Below are 26,672 nucleotides of genomic sequence, written 5' to 3'. Positions count from 1 at the left end.
GGTAGTCATTTTTTTGTGCTAGTGCAAAACTTCAAAGACTGCTGCTTTGATGTATCAGGCCCAGTGGGGGCTCTGATACCAGATGTTAGTAATTAAGATTGTAAATGCACTGATGCAGAGAAAATTGACTCACGTATTATTAATGGTAAATGTAGCTTTAAATAGCCAAATGACATTTTCTAAACAATTCAAAACCACCCCCGAAAATAAAGCTAATAGTGGTTACAGGAATGAGAAAAATTAGGAAATATCCCTAAAGACTTGGTAAACCAAGATATTATTCAAAACAGAAATAAAAACTGCTGCAAACTCCATCAGGAATCAGTTTCTGCAGTAATTTTTGGAATGTCTTTTTCCTTTGTGCATAACTAAACTAACTTTGAATTAAATTTTTTACATCAAGCATTTGGTTCATGCTTGTTCTGTAAACACTGCGATAAGATATTGATTGTAAAAATCAAGAGGATCCAATTACACATACTAGATTACATAATAAATTCAAATTTTTATTATAATAGACTTTTTCTAACTTTGATACTTAGTGACTTGCGGTGAGTTACAGATTAAATGATCAAACCTTAACTTGAATCATCCAACAAACCACTAGTGAGTTCAGTTGGTCGGAAAGGAGACCGGTTGATCATCCGGTTAATCATGAATTAGCACATAAACCTTAATGTTAACTAACTTAGAGGTAAAGTATAACTAATCATAATTGGACTGTGATTAGATCATTGTTAATTAAAAGTCCATCCGAAACCTATAAATAGATATTTGATGTAAGAAGGTAGGTGATTTTGCATTTAGTGCGCCACTAATTCTTAAGTGTCAATTTTGAGCTGATTTTGATATCAGAGTGTCTTTTGTAAGTACCATCTGAATCGTTTAAATGATCGGTTCAACTCATCACTCAAACTCTAGAATAACATTCAGATTTTGGATGACTCATCATAGTTTAGATCGTTGACCTTGACCCTACAGTCAAAACTATACTATATTAAGATAATGGATTTGAAATTAACTCAAACTTACAAAATCAGTTGAATAAGATGAGACTTTTTCTATCTTATATACTATAATTTAATATTATTTATAGAAGATATGAGATCTCCAATTATGTTTGAATTTCAATTAAAACATTAAAATATGTAAACAAAATTTAAGAGAATAATAAACCAATTTCATATGATTTTGAAACAAAAAGGATTTTTGAAGTGTGATTCCATGTTTAAGGTGGAGTTTGGTGAAATTTTTTATACTTATCACTGTGTTTAGCATTTGAAGAGGTAATAAGAAGATTCTTTGGTACATTAGTAGTGAAAGTGAAGGTTTTGCAATATTGTGGTGTTAGCTTTGTTTCATGTCTAACAAGAATAAAAAGAGATCCACCATATCTCTATTGTATCAAATTGCTAAGGCCATGGCCAACATTATGCATTATTCATTTGTTCAATTTAGTGCTACCTTTAGGGGGCAAGAATGCATATTGAAAAGTGAAACATGTTTATGTCAAATTAGAAAATTAGGATGTTTGAATTAGTTGGGTGCATTTTTTTTATTAAACATTTTGTAATAATTTTTTTAAAATTGATATAGTAATGAATTTTAAATGATTTACAATGTAAGTGTTTTTCACTTATAAATAATACGTAATCATTAAACTCATTTGCTTAGTTTTTTATGTCTTGGATAATGTAATTTTTCTTTGGGGTTTTGCCAATAAAATTTATTGTCTATTGAATAGAAAATGAGCTAATGAGTGATTTCAGTGATTAGATTTCAGAAAAAATACAACTTTCTATTAAATTATTCATTTTGTATCTATTCTATTTTTTTTAGTCTAATTGAACTCAAATTCTAATGTGCTATAAAGAAATAATTTCGTTAATTACTATATAACATTTATTTGATATTTTAGTTATTTTATCATAATGTGGACATAAACTCAACATAAAATATTAAAAATATAAGTTATGTAAGATTTTTAAAATAAATGTTATAACAAAATCAATTTTAACATACATGGAAATAACCGATGGAAGTATTAAAAAGAGAGAAACACAAATTTTAATTTATTAGATAGTCCATTGAAGAGATACTCAAAAAAAAATTTGTCACATACTAAAAGCTTGTAAACATAGTATTTGGATTTTATTTTTAACAAAATTAATTTTAAATATATCTGTTCATCGTATATTTTTTAATCTATTAAATATAGTCCGGTTCAGTTTTATAAGTTTAATTTATCAAAAGATAGATTTTTAAAAATGGAATTATAAAACAATTCAGTTTATTTTTCTTAAACAAGTTAAGTATTTTGGTTAAGTTCAACGGAATAGTGATTAAATACGCTTCAATTATTTCTTAATAATATTGAGTAGTTAATGTATAATTAGTGGTCGTTAATTTTATTATATTGATGTTGAAATATAAAATAATTAATTTTAATAGTTAAAATAATATAAATTTAAATAATAGATATTTTAAAAATAAAAATATCTTTTTTGTTAATTTTATATGTTTTTATAATTAATAATTTCAGATATTAAATGTTTTTTGTTTCTTTAATATAAGATATTTTAATTGTTTTTTTTTGTGAATTTTTAGATTTAATATTTTATTACTTTATAGTTGATATTTTGGATTGTTTATTTTTTTTTGTTGCTTTCTCTATTAATTTAAACTTTTTTAACGTTTAATTATATTTTCATTTTTAGTAACATTAAAAGAAAAAAATAAACGGTTATAAAGAAAAAGAAACGATACAACAATTACAACTATATAACATTTATATGAATTTTTATTTTCTGAACAAAATGAAACTGTATAAATAATTATTAAGGTGAGAATTTACTTAATGTCACAATTAATTATAAATTTTTGTAAAATTTAATGTTTATTAATTATTTTTAACTAATGCCACAACTCATAGCATGACAAAAAATATTTATGTAGTGAGTGTGGTGAGACAGAAAGATGTTTAAAACAATCATGATAAAACATTTATGACACTAATCACATCATTATGACACTAATCACAACATTATAACACAAATCACAACATTATAACACAAATCACAACATTATGAATCAATGAACGGACTTACTTAATTTATAAATTAAATTTATTGGAATCATATTGAGAGTAGATTGACCTTTAACTCATAAGAATAAGTATTTATTAATTTTTTACTATTTTTCATAAGTCTCTTAATTACAACTATTTATTATTTCTAGTTATGTAGTTTAATAAATTAAATTTTTAAATATTATAATATTGTTAAATAATGTTTGAATAATTTAAATATATAATTTATTTGTTTGTAAAATTATGAAAACTAACATTTTAATTTTTAACTATCATATTTATAATAAAGTTTGATAAAATAGATTAATATGTACTTTTCTGAAATAATAAATCAATTCAATCCACTTTTATTATATAAAATGAATAAAAAAAACAAGACATTATTTAGTAAATCAATCCTCTAACCCATAAATTAAACTTCATAGTTATATTTAGTATGGTATGATATTTAATATAAAAATAATTTGTATATATTGCATAATATTAGAATAGTATTAAATTTATTTAATATTATTTTCCTATTAAAATAGAGGGAAAGTACATCAATACTTTTCTAACTTAAAATTTAATGTGAAATATAATGAGATTAAGCATTGTTATACAAATATTTCATCACAAATGTAAATTACCTCTTTCAAATGACCAGGCTTAAATAATTTGCAAGTGTAAAGAGTTTTTTTAGTATCATATAGTAGCAAATGAATAGGTTCTGTAATTGATTACTTTTATAATACCTACATTAATTTTTATACCTAATAGCATATACGATTCTTTAATCCATAAAAAAATTTAACAGTATGTAAAAGTTAATCCATTTATTTTTTAAAAAGCTAAAAGTTGTTTTTAAGTCTCATGTATTATTTAAGGGTTAAAAATATTTTTATTCGATAAACTTATATATAAAATTATAATCTTATGTTCTAAATTTTAATATATTTTAGTTTTAACATTTTAAAATCAAATGAATATAATTATTTTTAATCCAATTATGTTAATTTTTTTAAATATTAAATGACATTAATATTTAAATTGTTTATACAATTTATTATTTTCATGTTTCAGCTCTAATATTATTTTGAAATATTGTTTAATATGTAAAAATAAAAAATAATATTATCGAATTAAAAAACTATATTTATTATTTTTTAAAATTGAAAAATCAGAACATATAAATGTTTGTAATAAAAGCTAATTTTAATTTCACGAACTAAAAATATATATTTAATTTTTTTTAAAATAAAGAAAGAAAGTGTTTATGACACGTAAATACAAAGTGTAACTGAGGAGTAGGTGTAGGTGCACTTAGAAATACATATTTTATGTCCTTACGTAAATGTAAGTTATTGATATGAATTATCTAATAAAAAAATGTCACTGAATTATTTTTCGGAAGCGCCAAAATTATAGAATGGATTATTTACATTTTTCATAATTAATAATGATTTTCTTTACATATGTTTTAATTCCTTAAAAAATGGGATACTTTAAAAAGAAGATAAAATTAATATTTTTATTCTATATATTTCAAAAACTAAAATTAACCTCCTGACATATTGCTCACAACAATTTAAGTTTAAATTCTTTTACATTACAACCTATTTTGATTTTATAACTTATCACATTTAGAAAGTAGTTATTTTACGGCATTAAGTATATAATTATTTTTTCCAAATTACTAAGCAAAATTAATTTTAATTTAGTTTGATCTTAAAAGCCCTTAATTGAAAAAAAAAAATTAGGTCTGAAAATTGTGAACATGTTTATGACAATAAATGTTAGGATTAAATATGTTTTTAGTCTTTAAATTATAGGCCGTTTCTGGTTTTCGTTCCTCTTTTAAAATAAGATACAATTTGGTCCTCATTTTTTTCGAAACTTTAGTTTTAGTCCTCGAAAACTAACCTCGAAAACTATCACATTTTTAACGGGGTTAGTTTTCGAAGACTAAAACCAACATTTTGAAAAAAACGAAGATCAAATTGTATCTTATTTTGAAAGAGGGACGAAAACAAAAAACGATCAATAGTTTAGAGACTAAAAACATATTTAACCCTAGATGTTATATATAATAACAGTATGATGCATGATCATTAGAGACACTAGGGCAAAATGGTTTGGTGAAGATTGCTAAGTTACACCTGCAGCAAGAACATTTCCTTTGAAAGCTTTGAAGAACCACCATTGCTGTGAAACAAGTGTAATGAAATATAATACTTTATTATTTATTTATTTATTTAGAAATAAATAAATAAATAAATAAATAAATAAAGAGGTTATTGAGAGACATGGGACCCATGAAATATCTGATTATTCACTCCACCATGATGAGATTTTGGAAGACTATGGAAATTGATTGGGAAGTCATGATTGCTGCATGGAATTCAGCACATACTATGCCACACTACTGCTACTATACTTCCTTCTTTCTTCTTTCTTCTTTCTTTCACATTAACATCAACTTTTCTATATACTTTTTTAAATCTCTCTTTTACAACGTTCATTTGTGGTTATAATAAGTTACTTATCATTTAAAGACATTTTAATTTATAGATATTCAACTCATAAACTAATTTATTAAATTAGAGATATGTTTGATAAAATAACTTAAACTAAATGTTTTATATCCACCAAGTTATAGTGAAATAAATTAGAAAATAGTTTTTTTCCTTTTATCTTATTGAACATCCTATACTCGATTTTATTTATTTATTACACTTTTGAACTTTGCATTTAAATATATTGGGTTGTTTTTTTTTTCTTTATTTGAATGTATAAATATTTTGTATTTGTTCACGAAGAAGAAAGTATACGTTAATCATATATCCATCAATAACATTAAATCTGATTAGGAAAACTTTTTGTACAATAATCATATTATACTATTTAAGTCAATATCAACTTTGATAATGCTATGATTCTTTTAAATAAATTTATTAAAAACTTAATAATAATAATAATAATAATAATAATAATGATAATGAAGCACGAGACAATTTACATATAAAATACATTATCTCAAACCTAAAAATTTAAGTCAATAAATTTATAAATATATATATATTTTTTTTAATTTTTATTTTTATTCAATACAAGACTTTCATACTTGAATTTTGCAGCACTTATATGTATATTTTTCATATTTTATAAGTTTTTCTTATAATTTTTTATAAAAAATAGTAAAAGATGAGCTTTTTTTTTTTAATTTTCATGTGAATTTTATATAATTTTATTAATATTCACAAACAGTTTATAAAATATATATTTTTTAACGGTGCATGATCCTTAAGATAATTATTGTAAAAGTTAATAATTTGTTAAATGCATAGGATCTTACATTACTCATATTATATAGAGAGAACAAATGTTGGAGGCAAGGAAATGTAAGTGAATGGAGGAGAGTCTTTTAAATCAACAACACAAAACAAAAACACAATCATTATGCTTTGAATTCAATAAATCACTGTCTTTGTTGTGTGGTTATTATACTCTACTTATCCTAGAATAAGTGTAGTTTAAACATTAAAATTGACCAATTTTTTGAGTTTCTAATGAAATGATAATTTGATGAGAAAAATAATGTATTCATTAATTAACAGAATTAAGTTAATTTAGAAAATTATTTCAACAAGTAATTTATTTATCATTGGTATTATATATTATTTAATTGGTGTGAAAAATATCAAACTACAATAATTTTGAAATGGAAGAGTATTAAATGTAGTTGATATACTATAGCACTCACATGATTGAATAAAAGTATAAAACTATTTTACATTATATTAGATAGTTAACTTTTTATGGGATTAGAGAAGAATAAGGTTTTTAAGATTCTAATATGTGAATGATGTCAAATGTTTGATCCTTGGTCTATCAAACTTCCTTTCTTTGGGACCTAAGAATGGATCCATGTTATAAAAAATGGGGACAACCCACCCATTTTCAAATCTCTATTCTCTTGTAATATTATATTCTTTTATCATCTTTCAAAGATACTCTACCAAGTTGCTTCTCCAATGACAAATTTAAGAGGGAAAAGGAAGTGTGTTTGGAAAACTTTGCACAAAACTTTAACCTACTATGGAAAAGAGAGACACTTTTTGTGTTTCTATCTTTTCTTACAAATGAAATAAAACAAAAGTAAGAAAAGACTACGAAGGTTAATTACATAATAGGTGGAAGTATAATTAATTAAATATAAAATAAAATGTAGATGATGATGATTACTTGATAGAGATCATTTTTTAATACATTTGATAAATTTGTCTTTTTTTTTTCATGTAGATGGAGTTTAAGTATTGAATGTTTATAGTAAAATTTATGAATTTTTTTTTCATAATGTTTTTTTAAACTATGTGTAATGTAAATTTATTATGATATTGATGTGATTCTTCTATATGTATATTTTTTATTTTTTTAATAAATTTTTTATATAATAATAGTGATGTCTAACAATTTATTTGAATTTGAAAATTATGTCGCATCAATATTATAATAATATAGGGTAAAGTTGATATATTATATTAATATATAGATATTATGTTTTTTTAAGAAAATACTTATATACTATTTTACTCTCTATGTTCTAAAAAAAAGGTACATATGAAATTGTATTAATTTTATGTATTAAATGTTTATTTGTTTTTCAAATATACTTTTTTATTTTTATTTAAAATTTAGTTTTATTTAGCACGTAAAATAAGTATAATTGATTGTCGATATAATATAATTGCATAGGCTTCAGTTCCTAGTGAACTGAGGCATATAAGTTTGCCTTAATTACAAAAAGGTCACCACGTTTTAATATGCTTCGGTTTTGTAAAAACTGAAGCATATTGCGTTAAAAGACTGTTTTTTTACTAGTCTTAGTGAAAATGGGAACGAGCTTTAGTGGCGGTGGCTGAAGTAAGATTTGACGACAATACCAAAGAAGAGTGTAGACGAATCCGAACAGGGCATGCCTAGTAGTTGGAACCCAAAGCAAGACAACAAGAAAGTGGTCGTGACAACTATTACGGAGAAGGAATGACTAGCAATAGACACACGACAATAGTGACTATGATGAACACAATTGGTATAATTTCACACTAATTTTGAAATCATACTATATTAAATCTAATATGTCTCTTGTTTCGGGTATGGGATCGAGTCACTCAAAACACCTATACGATTTTTCCTGATAAGCCGTATGGTCTACGTCCTTCGTCTTCGTCTTCACTCCACCGTCCAGAGATATACCTGCCAAAGGTTCTCCGATGCTTAAGTCAGTTGACTGTCCGTACGGTATAAAACAGTAATAAATGTGCAGTAAATGCAAACACCTACCACTTACTTGTCACATGTATTTATAGATTTCGGCATGGGCTTGAGATTAATGAGATTTTAATTACGGTCCAATCTCAGCCCAATATCCTTTATTACCAATTACCTTAATCTTTGGGTGAGAAGCCGAATGTCCTACCTATGGTCATTCGGTCATACGCACTGATTTTGCCGCATCCAGTTGCCTTAGAGTGTTCTTGTTTGTTGAAAACGTCCAGTCTGACTTGACGTTGGTGTGTTTATGTGACCATGATGTCATACACACTATTAACTCAAACAGAGTGTGTTTGATTGTAGAGTGATGTCGTGACCGGTCGACCCATACAATACAGGTGATGTTGTAGTCGGTCGATCCACACAATAGAGATGATGTGGTGGCTAGTCAGCCCATACATCTCTTATTACAACAATTATTATTTAATAGGTCAACCAATTTTCTTTTTTTAAATTATATCAATTACTCTATCAACCAATTTAATATATACATATATTAGAACGGTTTTATTCAAATCGATTTAATAAACTTAATAGTATTTACAAAATTATCATTACATTTTTAATTAAATTATTTTATATTATATTTTAATCTCTTTATTCTTCATTGGTACAACTAGTTAAAATAAGTTATTTCTTTATTATCCATACCACACTGTCGTACATTTCAGCGACTAAAATTAGTAACCACTTTTCTTTTTCAACGTATAACAGTTCTCTTTCAATTTTAATAAGAATATAATAATTAAGGGTGATAAAGGCTAATTTCTATGGTCATAAATTCAATTATTAGCCTCTCCTTTTTCTTTTTGTCAAATTGCTTTTCAAATATGTTAACATATTTTGAGACATCTTTTTGAGCATATGTTGATTGAGAGTAACCAATTAACATCGATGTTAAAATAAAAATAATCACAATCATAATAAAATAATAATAATAATAATAACAATAACATTTCCTTATGTTTTTTTACCATCTTAAATTTAAAATGATATTTATTTTTATTTTTATTTGTTAAATTAAGAAATAATTCCTTAATTAAAAAAATGATTTTAATTCTTCAAGTTTTTATTTAGGAACTAAAAATGTTTTCGAAAAAACTACACTTTATCAGTGAAGTCTTTATATCTCATTGTCGTAATTATCTCAATATACAATACAATATAGTCAAACTAAGTCAGTTTATAACCAGTTAATTAAGGTTCACATATTTCATATTGATGTACTACAAAACAAAGATAATTGCGGTATGATCGACAAAATTTGAAACCAAACATAATATTTGAAAACAACTTTAAGCAATAAAATATGATAAGTTTTATAGCAAAGAAAGTAATACATCTTTATTCATCAAGTCACAATCCATTCTATGAATAAGACAATAAGTATGCTGATAATTATATTTATAAATAGGTTAAGAATATATCTTCTAATTAATAATAAAATAAATAATTAACTCACGTATAGACATAATTATGATCATATTTATATTCATAAATAAGAATATATCTCCTAATTATTAATAAAATATATAGTCATAATGATAATATTTCAATAAAATATGTTATATAAGATGAGAAAACATTTCTCACTTAATTCTATAATGGGAGAGAGATATAATTCAACTTTATGTTTGCTAAGATGATATAATTTATACAAACTTCTTCCTTGCTTAAACTATAGTTATGGAAAATGTTATATAGTTATGCACACAACAATTTACTTAAGGACAACTTTATCACCTAAGTAATATACAAATACTAAGAAAAAATATCAAACAAAAATTCAACCCTTTAATTCTAAACATATCTTGATTATTTCTTTTTCAAAATCAATCCTATTTAGTCCAAATTAATTTAAATTTTCAAAATTCTTTAAAACTAGGACATTTAGCTATTAAAATGATTTATCAGAGGTTAAACTTATTTATGTTTCAACAAATCTTTGAAAGTTTTAAGAAATTACGAAAAAACATAGTTCTTAATTTATTACAAAAAAAATTCATCAATTTCAAGTAAAAATTATTGTTTTTTTTTTGTAAAAAAAAAAAGAATCCAAATATAACTCACATAAATTCATAGCCTAATACTAACCCAAACTTTTGATGGCATTTAATCAGACCTTCTCTCAAATTTAAACTTTGTTCAGTCCACCAATTTTAATTATAATTACAAATTGAGAAGACATTTTTTTTAAAGGATGTATTTTAAAGAGAAAAACGAATTGAGAATACTTAAAAATGTTCTAGATTGCTTTGAGAAAATCAAACCCTTTCTTTTTAACTAAGACATGCATGTTCTCAACCATTTAGCCCGTAACTTTAGAAAGAGAAAAGGAAAAATGATCATGAAGTATTTCTAGAAGAAATATAATCAAAGTTAGACAATTTAGGTTTTAAACAAATTTTAAAAAATTACACGTAAATCTCTTTATATATATATATAACACCTTTTTTTAACTTAAAACATAATTATATTTCTTTTAATATTAAAAACATAATTCCTTAAAATATCCCTAAAAAGAACTTTCATAAACCCCAGGGAATATTTTGCACTCTTAAATAACAATTGTTTCTTGAAGTTGATGTTATTGCCTGATTTGATTAAATTTGTTCCATCCGTTAATAAAAATGCTCGTTCAAGTTACACAAATGTGATTTTTTAAAGCTCATTCCATAAAATGAACTTATGAAAAAGCTGAAAAATAAGGTGGTAAACTATGGAAAGAAAGAAACTTGGGCAGTGAAATATAAATTAAAAACAAAAGGGTATCATATAGAATGAAAACCTGTGATTGATCGACATGAGATATGGAAGAATTAGAAAGAGAAAGATTGAAAAAAAAGAGAAAGGAAATTGTGGAGGGTCTTTTCAAGAGTGAGTGTGGAGGGTATAATTACAGGTTCTCTTTCCTTGTCTAGAGAAGGGTGGTCTCAGTGGACACATGTGTAATTGGAATATGATTTGGCATGGATTTGAAAGCCTCTGTTTTTTGGTTTCTCCATTCTTTCTTTCTTTCTTCAATCTCTCAAACATTAATTCTTTACATCATCTCTCCCACCACTACCATACCCTTCAATTCCTTCACCTTTTATGCCTTCCAATTTGAGATAACCTATTTCTCTATGAGGTGCTCTTCTCATGTTTATGCAATAATTCTTGATATTAATTAAGTGTTTTTACAAAACTCAATAGTTTTATATCCATAAGAGTCGAGATTAAGTATACTTTAAATACTTATTCATATATCTTCTACTTTTTGAGGCGTCTTTTAAGAACAAAATCATGACGGATAATACTTTGGATGTATGATGATTGACTCTAATAAATGTCAATCGACAAATATGGGATCAGAACATATTCACCTTTGGACCAATAACGAGGTTCTCAGATGAATTATCAATCTCATAAATCCTCTATTGGGGATAAACCCTTATTTCCTTTAGACCTCGACTAAAGATTCATGTTCCTACGATAAATGGTTTCACATCATTTAGGAGTTGAGGTCAAAAATAGTTTAAAAATTTATTCCATTATTTGAGGTGTCCTTCAAAGACAAAACCGTGACAAAGCTTCAGATTTCAAAAAGAACAATACTTCAAAAACGCAGTAATTGATCCTAACTATATCATTCGATAAAATTAGAAAAAAAAATATTAAGTATATCAAGAAGTGTCTCAGATACATTTGATCCTTATTTTCTTTGGAAGATTTTAATAGGAATGTATTGCTTTTTAATTTTCTTTTTCGAATAGCCTTTAGAAGGGTTATTGTCGTTGGTGATTAAGAAAGATATACTTTATTCACGTGTAAAATGAAGGTGGTTACAAGTGTAAAAGGAAAAAGATTGTCTGTGCTACCTTGAAACACTTAAAAAATAAAACTCTAGTAATTTTGCTTAAGGTTATACATTAAAACTATGCTTATATAAATTATTTTGTAAGAAGTAACCTTTAACCCATGTCGTGCCCAACAAATATTTCTAGACTATCCTAAATTTAATAATTTACATATCCACAAAGATACAATTTACATAAAACCACATTATTGCTTACGTTATTAAGGCTTAATTATGTGATTGCTAGTATAATGTAGTTTATTTTAAAGGTCTATTAACAATACACTTTTAATTTGCAAAGTTGAAAAGAAGAACAGCTCTAAGTTAGGAATTAATATGCATATATGAATGCCATCATGTGGATTATGTTCCCAATTTATGGTAGCTACTTGGGGAGAAACATTACTCTTTCCAAAAAACAAAAAAAAAATTCCAAGCACACGTACGAATTAATATATAAAAAATTGAGTGTTAGTTAAAATTTATAAGTATTTGATATTTCATACATTTTTATATTGATATGAAAAGAATTATATATAGGTAAATAACTCTTTTAAAAATCCATTTACATGAAAATTTGAATAAGAAATATATTTGTTCTCATTTTCATACTCATTTTTCAAAAGATCAATTAAATAATTATTTTTATTTATTTTTCTCAAATTCACCGAATATAACATAAATCAAACACGAAATTTCTTGATAAATAAATCACCCCCAAAAATATAAATAAAATTACTCGTATAATATTGTAGTTGTTGTTAGCCTAATAAATTTTTACATGAAATATAAAATTTCCTGCTAAATAAAAATCATTCTCACACCATATAAAATCTATATGCATATACAAATATCTAATCACCATAGAAATAATTTTACTAGTTATGTAAATCAGCTGTGAGAAATTAGATATTTGTAGAAATCCTCACTTTATTGTCAGCTGAATGTTCAAATTGAGTGAATGGTGTTTTGTTTTCTTGTGAAGATGAAGTGTTCGTTCTCGAAAATAATATTACTTTTTCAAAATAGTGAAATCTATTTAATAATAAACACTTTATTAAGCTTATTTTCAAACCCTAATAATATTTACAAAAAGTGAAACTCTTTATCAACTATATCATATAACATTATTCGTCAATACACACGAATAATCAAATTGGTTCTTAAATATATAAAATTCTATGAATTTAATCATTGAAAAAACAAAATATTTATTTTAGTTCTTGAAAATACAAAAATTCCCTAATTAAATCATATTATTAAAACTTGCAAGTCTATTTTGCTATTGAAATGTAATTTTAAAGATTAATTATGTTCAAAGTTTAAGTATATAAGTTATAAAAATCCTTTTTTTGGTGGAATGGAAACAGTGGTCAAAACAAAATTACTTTATCTTCATTATAATTGAGGAGAAAAGCAACAGAAAAAATAGTAAATTTTGATAATTGAAAATTGAAGTGTCTGTGACTGTTTCTCACACATTTTGTGAAACAATGTAATCGTAATCATGCTTACTTAAGATAATGAATCACACATACAGAATGCTTCTTCAAGAGATTAGGACTAATTAAGTACTCAATTATTTAATTAATATATAATATATGTCCTTTTCTGATGATTGATAAATTCTCATTCAATAATACTTAAGAGGAATTTTGTGTGGTGCTTCTACTGTGTAGCATTATAATTTACACCATTTTTGGACATGCATTTTAGGGATAAATTTGAGAACACACCCTTTAAGCTATCTATAAGAAGAAAGCATTATAGCATTTTGGTTACGGTAATGGATCTGTTTGGTAAAAGCTGGATATGGTTTTCCATCACAATGAGTTGCTGAAAAAACACATTCATTAGGTCAATTTTATGTATGACTCATCAAATGAGGAACATCAAAATTGAGTCCTTTCAAGAAACAAACATAAATGCATTTATTTTCCACTATAAAGGAAAATGGGTTCTACTCAAACTTCCCCTTTCTTACAATTATGAAGAAGTTGGCTTGCAATTTATGTTTTAGAACAATATCTTACCATGTCCTATTCTTTAGTGATTTTCTTTCTCAATTAAAAAGTATTAGAAATTGATTGATACAGGTTATATTAATAGTACAACACAGACAATGTTTAGCAAAAGAAGATTGATAGGATGAAGGTGAAAGATTTCAAGGTAAATAATTATTTCTTTCAAACAATTGATCACATAGTTTTTGATACCATTTTATCAAAAGACATTTTCAAAGAGATATAGGAAGCTACGAAGAAAAAATATGCTGAAAATGCAAGTATTAAAAGGTTTCATCTTCGATTGAAAGTTCTACATCGACAGAGATAAAACCAAATTATAATACATAAATGAAGGTGCAAACCTCATCTTACAAGCCTAAAACTGTTAGAAGTCCCACATTAACTAGAGACAAGGCCAATTCATAGTTTATAAGTGGGTGCAAATCTCATCTTACAAGTTGGTTTTGTGGGATTGAATTAGGTTTAAAAAACACAATTAAGTGGGCTTATTTTCTTTATCTAATAAACCTCATTGGTAATGTTATAAAAATTATATATAAATTTTAGTCATTGAAGACAGTGTTTTAAAAATAATGATATTGCTAACACTGTTAGAAAATCATTCTCGGTTCAAAGGTCCATATACATAATTGGTGCACTAATAATTTTTTCAGATAGGGACCAAATTCAAATTCAGCAATAATTGCCTAAAATATTTTAAATTTGTCTACTTAAAAAGTTGAAAGTATACAACAATGGAGTCAAATTAAAAGAAAAAAAAATTGGTTTCACATATAAATGGTTAGAAACAACAAAAAACTTTACGTATATACATGAAATTAGAAAACCAATTACAGAGATCTTAAAAATCTTAAACACCAAAATCGATTCAACGAATATCTACATCACAGACAGCATTAGGGTTTTCTAGATCGTCCAACTGCAAGTTGATCACGTAATTAACAATAATTGAGTGTTACAATCAAACTACAATAGTTTGTGCAATCAATCAAATACTTCACAGTTTACATAATTTTTTTCCATGAAAATATTTTTAAAAAAGGGTTAAATATGTTTTTAGTCCCTAAACTATTGACCGTTTCTGGTTTTCGTCCCTCTTCCAAAGTAAGGTACAATTTAGTCCTCAATCTTTAAAAAACGTTCGTTTTAGTCGAAAAAACGAACGTTTTGAGGACTAAAACGAGAACTAAAAACAAAATTTTGAGGACTAAAACGAACGTTTTTCTAAAGAATGAGGACTAAATTGTACCTTACTTTGGAAGAGGGACGAAAACCAGAAACGGCCAATAGTTTAGGGACTAAAAACATATTTAACCCTTTAAAAAATTATAAGTAATAAAATATAAAAAACACTTCGATGTTCTAACCCTATATATATATATATATATATATATATATATATATATATATATATATATATATATATATATATATATATATATATATATATATATATATATATATATATATATATATATATATATATATATATATATATATATATACACACACACATATATATATAATCCAAGCTTGTATAGATTCTATGTAAAATATCTCAATCAACAGCATATAATTAGAATGTGTATAACCACAAAAAAAAAGAAAAAAAATGAGACAACAAAAAACTTTATCAGTAAAAAAATTGATATTTAACTACACACCACAACATTTTTACACTGCACAAATACTGATTAGGGTTGAAGTGCATGTATTATTATTTAGTCAGTGGCTTGGTAAATAATTATTACGAAACCCATTAACAATATATTATAGATCAACTTGTATGGAATTGTTTCAAGAAGATTAATTAAAAATATAAATTTTTGAACTTCAAAACTCTATGTTAAATAGTGAAAAAAAAAACAAAAAAGTTTTATGACTAGTAATAATATCTTGTTTGATTCGAAAATATGACACATGATGTCTAAAAAAACTACTATTGATATGCATATATACCAAGAAACAACTTACATGGTAATCGATGAGTATAAACCTGGCGTGATGTGAAAGAATCATTTTGGTATAAAAACGACAATACCTAGTTTCATTCCTTCTGGCACTTGTTGAAGATAGATTCCACATGAAAAACACTTGTAGGACACTGCACGTGTAATCCAGAGAGAGAAAGAGTGTACACAAGCCTTTGAATAGACTCCGTTAACCATGGGCTGAAGGAATAAAACATTCCCTTCAGAATTTAATTGCCAAACACAAACACAAAAACAACCTACTTCTGTTGACCAAACCTCAAACACCTTGTTCTTGTTCCTGTTTCTGTCTTCTCAAATCCACCCTCTTTTTCCATGTTCACATGGCCTAGAATTTTCATGTTCTTCACCACCCCTCCAAGATTCACCTACATATCAACAACATAAGACCAAGAAAAAACCAAAAATCAAGGTTGTTTCAAAAGGGGTTATGGAAGGAGAGAGAGGTGTTAATCCAAGCTACGATCTTCAAGTTTCATTCAGCAACACCCCTCAAGCAATCCACGAAATGGGTTTTGTCCAATTTGAAGAAAATCAGGTTCTTAGCTTCCTGACACCCTCAGCTCAATCCCAATCTTCTCAGCTCTCACAGTCTCTAACCGGTGGCAACACCGTCACCGCCGCCACAGTCACCACCACCATCACTACCACTACCACTTCTGGATCAGTTGGTTTTAACCATAATGACCTTGCATCCAGAAGTTCTTGGAACAATGAACAGGTGATATAAGTTTATTCTTATGTCTATATCTATCTATTCATGTAAACTACGATCTTTTACCTAATTATAGGTTTTTGTTTCTTGTATTTATTCGTTTTGTTTTTATGCAAGTCTCTTTCAATTTTAGGGTATGCTGTTTTGATCACTTTTCTGTGAAACGGTTTTTGCTTATTATATAAATGGTATACCATGAACTTTCAGGTTAGAACACTGGATCCTAAAGCTGTCAATGATGAAAATTGCACCGGAAATACCAGTGATGGCAACAACACATGGTATACTCAGTATAACATCTTCTTGCAAACACAACTTTCTGATTTCAATCTCTCTCTCTTTCTCTCTTTCTCTCTCTCTCTCTCTCTGCATGCACGTAAATATTTAATTTAGATGCCTCAGAAGATATTCTTTAGGTTTCTGCGAAGAATCTGAAGGTCTCTACCATATATGGAAGTGACTGCTTCTTTTTCTTTCTGAGTTTGCTTTTGTACTCCAAGTTATTCTCTCTTTCTCTCTCTCTCTTTTGGGGTATGAGGAAGAGCATGGTACTCAAAAGTCTTGATACTCATTGATACTCGAATCCACTAGTCCATCAGCCTTCATATATTCTTCAAACAGATCATAATTTTATACTTTTGCTATCATCTTTAGTTTATTAACTTTCTGGTTTAAGGTTAATTAATCCTGCTTTGAACTGATTAAGAAAAAAAAAGCCTGTTTAATGGAGAAGAACTTGAGAATCAAGTGGCACATCTATATATATACATATAGATATATATAGACAAACACATGAGGATTTGTATATATATATCAGTATGTTGAAACTATATGTTATGTGATGGTAGGTGGAGAAATTCAGGGTCAGAGAAGAACAAGGTGAAAGTGAGGAGGAAGCTGAGAGAACCAAGGTTTTGTTTTCAGACAAGAAGTGATGTTGATGTTCTTGATGATGGTTACAAATGGAGGAAGTATGGTCAGAAAGTTGTCAAGAACAGCCTTCATCCAAGGTAATGATAATCAAAAAACCCTTTGAATCTCATTAGCCCTTTTTGTTTTCTTGATTATATATATATATACAGTGTGAAGAACATATACATATTGATTATATTTGATAATGTTTATAAACTCATGCTTGTGTTCTTATGCATAAGAATTTTTTACATAACATAATTGGTGAGAGAACTGTGAAACTCTTTGAAATAATGCAAAAATGGAAAACTATAAATGATTGAGTGCATTGGCTACATCATAGGCATTATACTCGGAGAAATGAAGGTAAGATGTCTTTTTTTTGGAAAAATATATGTCGGTGGTGAGCAACCTCAATTCAGATATGTAGCAATGTAATTCTCTAATATAATGTGTATTCAAAATACATTTATATTAAAAAAAATAAGAAAAACAGCACAATCTCTGAAGTGGTAATTATCATAGATTTTGTTTCAAACATTAATTATAGACTGAAAACAAGTGAGAGAAGAGAGAGTGATGAGAATCTTGGCTAAAACTGAAGGAATGATACTTTCAGAGGACTTGTGAGGAGAGAAGATTGATGGTACAGACTGAAAAATAGGCTTTTTTATTTTTATTTTTATTATTTTGTTGAGGTAATTAATTAAAAAATATGAGTTCATTGGGAAATAAAAAGGAAAATAAAATAAAAAATTGTTGAGAATATATTTAGTGGATTATTATTATTAGAGTTTTGACAATAGTGCATGGTATAGGGTCCCCTCCTTTGTCCTATGTTCATGCTGTTTTTCTGACCAACTTCTTCCACCCATCACTCAAAAGCTACCCTTCACTTCCACCTAAACCTTTTCTTTCGTATTCATTATAATTTCATTAACAAAACCTAATTAATCTCTTCTACCCATAACTTCTTGCCAATGTCAAACAAAACCCTAAATATTCTTCTTTTAGTTATGTTAATTTATGTTATAATAATTTCTCTAGCTTTTCAGTTAATCCTTAGTTTTAATATATTAATTTTCATATATTTAATTTTTTAAAAATGCATTAAGTTTGATGTATCAAATTCTTTTAATATATTTTAAAATTTCAAATAGTGTTCATTAGGGTATTTTAGATATGCAAGAGAGATATAATATACCAAAAAACTCTGTAAAGAATCTAAATCCAACCATTTGTTTTCCCTTTTTGTTTTTTGGCTTTAATATTATATATTACAGTTTTGTATGATTCTTATAAACTTCATCCATTCTAAGATTGTTTGCTGTTTGATTTATTTTCACTAGTTTTAAATTCATGGATACACACACAAACTGTGATTTATGTTTGAAGTAAATTAAAAATAAAAAGTTAATGTATTTTATTGAAAACTGATAATCAGTTCGTTTAGTTTCTTTTAAAGATTAAAACTGAAGCTATTTTAAGATTGGGGAAAGTAATTTATAAGAATTTATATTAAATATGATCAATGTATCTTGTTTTAAAGGAAAAAATAGCTTGGTGCTGTATATGATCACTGATTAATTAGAATGTAATTAGCAAGATCAAAATATTAAGGTGTGCCAGTCATGTAGCCTACAATAATTGACGAGGAAATCCTTGTTATGATGATAAATTTATATAGTCAAAAGACTGCATTATTACACAAGTTAATTATTTTTGAAATAGATAATTTTTTTATTTAGGCATTATTAAAAATATTTTTTTACTGACATATACAGTCCATTTATTCCTTTATAATAGTACTTTAACCTTTTTATTAAAACCAAAAACAAATTATGTGATTTTTTTTATTTTAATGTAAATAAAATAAGAGTATAATACTAATAATGATGTTATCTTGAAAATAAAAAATAACAAAGAAAAAAATATTTTTTTATTGAAAAATCGATAATTAAAAAAAGTAACAAATTTATATTCTTATTTATGTGTTCCTAAACCCATTTTCATGTGTGTAGCAACTTTCTTTATGGTAAGTGGAGCATTGGATAATGTGTACAGAAGGTTCTCAAACATGTATTTAAACACAGTAATAATATTTAGATGAGATAAAAATATATATATATATAAATATAACACAAATAATTATGCATTTGTTATTTAGTTGAAGAAAATTTGAATTTTAATAATAAAATATCAATTTATCTTTTTTATTTCAATTCTTTTTGTTAATTACTTGTAAAAATAGAAGGTACAGTGCCATGATCAACTAATGCATGAAAGAGTTATGAGAAAACATTATCGGTATCTCATGCTGCTTTAGTTTTCAATATTAATTTGATAAATATTATATCATTAATTTTTGGTGCCGATCAAAAAAATCATTAATTTTTTATACATTTTCTCGGTCCACAGATGAATAATATGTTTTGAAATGTAGAAATGAACAAAGTTATTATTTTCTTTCAAACAATTTAAATAGAGAAACGAAATCTTTTAAAAGCTAATATAAAAAATATTTAAAAAACTTTCTTTAAAAAGAATATTTAAAAGATTTGTAATGTCATATAAGTCTTTAATATGTACCCCAAAAAAAGTATTAATAATATATAAAGAAATCAAGTGACTACAAAATGAAAAATCTTATGTTGTCCATACCTAGGAAAATTGCAATTTAAGTCCAATTTAAAATCTTAGTGTTCATGATATTCAGAAGTGAAATCAATTGAAAAACTACAATTTAAGAAACAAATTAATTTCATTTATTTAACTTCTTAAGAATGCACACCAAATCATAAATTTTTCAACAACTTTTTTTAGACAATGAAGTAAAATAAATGACAAAAATGAGGAAACATGATAGATAAAACAAAAGTTATATTTGATGAAAACAAAAGTTACTTAGAGTGAAGGTAACTAATAATTTAGAGAGAGAAAAATAGAAAGGATCAATAAATATATATATATATATATATATATATATATATATATATATATATATATATATATATATATATATATATTTCCAAATTAATTTGGTTTGGTTGCAGAATATGATTACAAAAGTGTACTTAAAGGTATGTACTTAGAAGTGGAATTAGAAATGAAAAAGTTACTTTGGAAAAATAAAAGTCACTTCAGGAACATAGGAACTTAGGAACATTTGGAAAATATTAATAAAAAAATTAATTTAACAGTGAGACATGTCTGAATCCAACAAGTGTAGGTGAACAACTGAAAACTTCCTGAAAAAGATGCACTACCAAACTTTAATCGACACTATTTAAATTAATAACAAAAGATTTTTTTTTCATTAACCAAATATATATTGATTTTTATTTTTTTTGAAAAATTTATTTTATAAAATTCTTCTCAGAAAAGATGGTTGATGACATGTTTTTAAGAATATTCAATGATATGTAAACATTTAGCTAAATCAGCTTGATTATATAAAAATTATTTCGAAGTTAGAAAAAAATAATCAATCCATCGCATTTTATTTGTTCATTTTAAGGAAGAAGTAAATTTTAAATCTAATTTTACAATATTAATTTATAAATTAGTTTAATCTCATTTGTATATAATAAATATTTCTTATTTTTATTGAATGTGACATTGCAAACGTATTATCTTTATACCTATGGTGCTAATTTTATATTAATTTTTACTTCTTTTCTGAAAACATTTATTGGTAAAACTCCATATTCTAATAATATGTATTAGACCATTAAGACTCATCTATGTATATAATAAGATCAAATCTGATTTGCATAGTATTCGAAAGGAAAAAAAAACAAACTTTAATAAATAAGTTAAATTATCTTTTATTTTGAAGAAATAAACTAATTTTGAAGCTTTGTAGTATTTATTTTTTTATGTTATGGTGATGATATTGACATTAAATTTTTTGGATATGATGAACAGAAGTTACTACCGTTGTACTCATAACAACTGTAGAGTGAAGAAAAGGGTTGAAAGACTCTCAGAAGATTGTCGAATGGTAATAACAACCTACGAAGGAAGACACAATCATTCTCCTTGTGATGACTCAAATTCATCAGAACATGAATGTTTCACTTCTTTTTGAACAATTAATGTGCTTTCAATAATTAATTAATTAATATATATATTTATGTACTAATAGTTATTTAGATGTGACAATTTTTCATGAGGGATTATATTGTTAGTGAGCTCAATCATTCTTTCATGGATGAACTCATTTCTATGTTGTTTATACAAATTATAAGGTTTAAATTAAGTTTTAGTCTTTTTTATTTTTCACATTTGTGTAACTTTACTTTTTTATATTTTTAAATTGGCTTGAGTTTAAATATTTTTAATTAATTTCTTATCAAAAAAATGTATTATATTGAGTGTTCAAAACATTTTTTACTTTAAAGACATGATGCCATCGAAAAACTGTCTTTATGTCTTCAACTTGTTAATTAACTTATGTTTTTTATTTTTTTTTAATTTATTCTAATTTATCGATCAACTCATTCTCACAGAGACAGATAGTAAGTTGACCACGAGTCAGAAGAAATTAAAGAGAAAATAAGTGATTTAGTATGAGTTAGATATGGGAAGACGAGAAAAATTGTTGGAAATCACACATTGACGTCGATTAGAGATAAGAGCAAATTATAATATATAAGTGAGGTGCAAATCTCACTTTACAAGTCGGTTTTGTGGGGTTGAGTTAGCTTATAATTCACTTTCTAACATGGTATCAGAGCTATCGGACCACCCAATTTCTACTATCACGCACGAGATGTCTATACCTCGACGTCACACATTGACGAGAGATAAGACCAGATTATAATATATAAGTGAGGTGTAAACCTCACCTTATAAGCCGGATTTGTAGGAGATTGAGTTAGGCTTAAAAATTCAATAACAATTAAAAAAATACTTAGACCAAAATAAAATAATATTTTTAGCCTTTAATAAAATGAAAATTTTTAATAGAAAATCAATAAAAATATATAAATTTATGAAATATCTAATGTGTATAAAAAGTATTTCTCTCATCGATGTTAATAATCGTTTAAATATTTTTTTTCTTTTTCATCCTTTAAGACTTTTTTAAATACAAAACCATAATTAAAATTCTTGACTCCAGAACAACTGTAGTGATTAATAATGTTATTTTAACTTATTATTTGAAATCGAAACAATTATCATCATAAAGGAGATAACTCTAGTTATAAAAGATTAGATTATTTTTTTTCTAAGAATCATCTAAAACATTTGCTAAATTTCAATGACAATACTAAGCATTCATTTAATTCTTTATAACATTATAAAAAAAGGAAAAATAATAATTAAAGCAAGTAATATATATGGAATAAATATATTTATTGAGCAAAACTTAATGTAAAGAAAAACAACTTATCCATCAAATAACGTCAATTAAAATTCGAAAAACATATAAAACGATTTCTGAAACTAACAATCATTTTCACTTGTGCACATTAATCACATAATAGAACATCCTTCTGAGTAATGATCATTGAAGTAATAGGTTGCTTTCAGAAATTCCTCTCCCCTCTCTCCATGATATTGAGATGCTTCTATGATGGAAGATCTCAGAGGAGAATCATTCCTTATCATCACATGATGGTTGAAAGTGTTTGAAAATTCATCTTCCTTCACATGATTGTTGAAAGTGTTTGAAAACTCTTCTTCCTTCACATGATCATGGTTGAAAGAGGAGTCTGAAAATTCTTCTTCTTTCTCATGATCATGGTTGAAAGTGTTTGAAAATTCACCATAGTGTTTTGGAGAGTATGAAGAATCTTCTTCTGAAACATCTTCTTTTGGAGCATTTGATGCAATCTTCTTTTTCTTTCCAAATTTTGAGAGTTTTGATATAGTTTTGAAGAAGCTTGATTTCTTCTTAGTTTTTTCGTCCTTTTGTTTTGAACTCATTCTTTCTTTCAAATCCTGCATACCATGCAAATTAAGATTTTTCATAAATGTTAATACACTATATTAGCAAACACATGGTAATAAAATAATTAACTCTTAATAATAGCAATTTAATATAATTAAAACAATACAAATATATATAAGATAACATCAGAGAGAGATATAAAAGAAAGTTCTTAATAATATTACCGTAACAACTATTTTTCCTCTTCTTTTACTCCTATGCTATACCAATTTATAGAGTTTTCTATAAAAGAAAAATCCAAACCCGTGACTCATCTTAATATTTTCATTAACTCACAAACATGTGTACGAGATCACACTTAAATTACATTATAGTTATACCAAGTGTTATTTAGTAGAACAGTTTAAACCATTAAACTAATAAAGTGTAAAATATATAATAATTAATGTAATAATCTTCACATTATATTTCTATCTAACTCAAACATTCACATTAAAAAGCACACTATTCCTAATTCTAAAAAGACTTGAAACACATATATAATGCAATTCACTTGAGAACATACGAATATTTATAAAGATGAAACATATAAATATTAAAATGCATTTTCATCATGATATATATCATGGTGGGATGAGATATGTTGGTGGAGAAGATTGATAGACCTAATAATCTAATAAATATAGTGACAAAAACTCTTCTTTTATTAAAGTCCAAAATACTATTTTGAACTTAATTTATATTATAAATATAATTTAATACAAGGAAGTGAAAGTAAAAATAATTTAAGACATTCAAGTCAAAGTGGGTATTTATTATGTTTTTTTTCAATAACTTTTTAGAAATAAATATGATCCAATAAAATAAATTATATTAGAACTACAAGTTTCTTCTTACTATTAATTATTAAACAAATTTTAGAATATATATATATATATATATATATATATATATATATATATATATATATATATATATTCCGATAATATCATATAAAAAATAATTGGCAATAGTTATATTTCTTTCATTCGGTATTTATTGTATCACATTCGTTTATACAAATACCTTACTTTAAAAGAAAGTTTTAACATTAGTTTAACTAAATTAAAAAATAGAAACTCTTATTGAGAAATTGTACATGCTAAGAGTTGAATTAATATGATGAAATATATAAACTTTCTTAATATTAATTTAAAGTTATTTTTAAATGTTTTGTGATTATTAAGCTATAAAATAATTTGTGATTAAATGACCAATAATTCTTTTGCTAAGGATTCTTCCTGATATAAATTTGAATATTATTTCTTTTATTTTTAAAGTTATAAAATGCATAAATGATTTTCGACAAAAGTTTTAGCTTATAGGGTTATAGTGATTACTAATAGAATTATTTCTCTTAAGGAACATGTTAAAGATGATATTTGTATTATTTCTGAAGTTATTAATCTTCTATCTAAAAGGGTCAAGGGTGGTAATATAGTCACTAAGCTTGATATAACCAAGACTTTTATATCATTAATTAGAATTTCTTAAATCAAGCGTTGTGTTGTTCTGATTTTCATGAAGGCTTTTTGACGTGGATTCTTCATATATTGTAATTTGCTCGTCTTTCTATTTGGGTTAATGATGGTTTGACTAGTTACTTCGCTTGTGATAGAAGTGTTAGACAAGGAGATCCTTTCTCTCCTTTGCTTTTTTGTTTTGCTGGGGAGGTTTTGAGTAGGGGCGTCTTAGAGCTTTTTTCTAAAAACTTATGCTTCCTACGGTTGGTCCTTAGGGATACAATTTTCTTCTCATATTCTTTATAGTGATGATATATTTGTTTTCTATAAAAGAGATGCTAGAACCCTACAACATTTGAAATCTTTCTTGCATGAGTATGACACTTTCTCTAGTTAGTGGGTAAGTCCTGCTAAAAGTCACTTATACACTAATGATGCTTCTTCTTCTTTTGTTCTCAAGAGGGTTCTCTCTTAAAATCACATATATCTTCCTTTTACGTATTTGAGTGCGCCAATTTTTGTGGAGGTTCCTAAAGTGTGATTTTTTCAACCTTTGGTAGATAAGATTCATATTAAACTTGTCTCTTAGAAAGGAAAGTTGCTTAGTATTAATGGGAATAGAATTCAACTAGTAAATTCGGTAATTGTTACTTATTGTCTTATAGCTTCCAAGTTTACAAATGACCTACTAAGCTTCTTCTTGAGATTAAACAATGAATTCAAAATTTTGTTTGAACTCGATGTACACAAAAACATGGGGATTGCTCACTGTTAAATGGTCTATCTTATGTGGTTCTAGGTGAGTGATGATTTGTAGGTTACTTATATTCAATTGGAAAATAAAACATAACTGCTACATTTAGCTTGAGAGTTTGCTTATGGAAAAATGACTTGGACTAAACTCATGCGTATCTTCGATTTCTTAAATCTAAGTATCAGAAATATATGTTCTTTAAATCGTCATTAATTTGGCATGGTATTAAGGATGCATATGATGTTATTCTTGAAAATACTTTTTGTACACTAGGTGAGGGTAATTATATTAATCTTTAGAATGATTGTTGGTGTTCTAACATTTACATATCTAAACTGGCTACAATTTCTTATTTTGACAAAGTAAGGTTATACTTTGTTGTTCGTTTAGCCTAGATAGGTACTCACTAGAACTTTTCTTTTTTTTTTTTAACCAACTTATGTTATTTTTCTTCTTTTGTGCTATCTTAAAAAGTTGCAAAAGAAGTTTCACTCTTCTAATAGGGAATGTGTAGATTGAGGAAACTTGATTTGGTTAGATAAGGTGTCACCAACTAAAACTTTGGTTCTTTAAAAGTTATTGTGTGATTGGTTATCTATTGATTTGGAGGTTAAAAAAAGTAGTTTTATGCTT

At 25.8% G+C, this 26,672-nt stretch overlaps 1 protein-coding gene across 1 annotated transcript; it reads left to right on the top strand.

Moving 5' to 3' along the window:
- Nucleotides 1-16,315: 16,315 nt before the first annotated feature.
- On the top strand, nucleotides 16,316-22,168 carry LOC124844535 (putative WRKY transcription factor 12). Its single transcript, XM_088094566.1, has 4 exons — nucleotides 16,316-16,978; nucleotides 17,180-17,253; nucleotides 17,821-17,982; nucleotides 21,812-22,168. Exons 1-4 carry the CDS (start codon nucleotides 16,688-16,690, stop codon nucleotides 21,972-21,974), a joined length of 690 nt encoding a protein of 229 aa, XP_087950692.1. The 5' UTR covers nucleotides 16,316-16,687; the 3' UTR covers nucleotides 21,975-22,168.
- The last annotated feature ends 4,504 nt before the right edge of the window (nucleotides 22,169-26,672 follow it).

Source organism: Vigna umbellata, chromosome 7 (genome assembly GCF_029865625.1).
Source record: "Vigna umbellata cultivar VRB3 chromosome 7, Vumbellata_1.0, whole genome shotgun sequence".
NCBI classification, from domain to species: domain Eukaryota; kingdom Viridiplantae; phylum Streptophyta; class Magnoliopsida; order Fabales; family Fabaceae; genus Vigna; species Vigna umbellata.
The sequence above is the reverse complement of the archived record's forward strand: the minus strand, read 5'-3'. Positions and strand labels throughout refer to the sequence as shown.

Excerpts from the sequence above, each read along its gene's own strand:
- LOC124844535 (XM_088094566.1), top strand. The coding sequence starts at position 16,688 with ATGGAAGGAGAGAGAGGTGTTAATCCAAGCTACGATCTTCAAGTTTCA. Across the intron at positions 17,254-17,820 it reads AGTGATGGCAACAACACATG|GTGGAGAAATTCAGGGTCAG; the intron begins GTATACTCAGTA and ends ATGTGATGGTAG. Across the intron at positions 17,983-21,811 it reads AAGAACAGCCTTCATCCAAG|AAGTTACTACCGTTGTACTC; the intron begins GTAATGATAATC and ends TATGATGAACAG.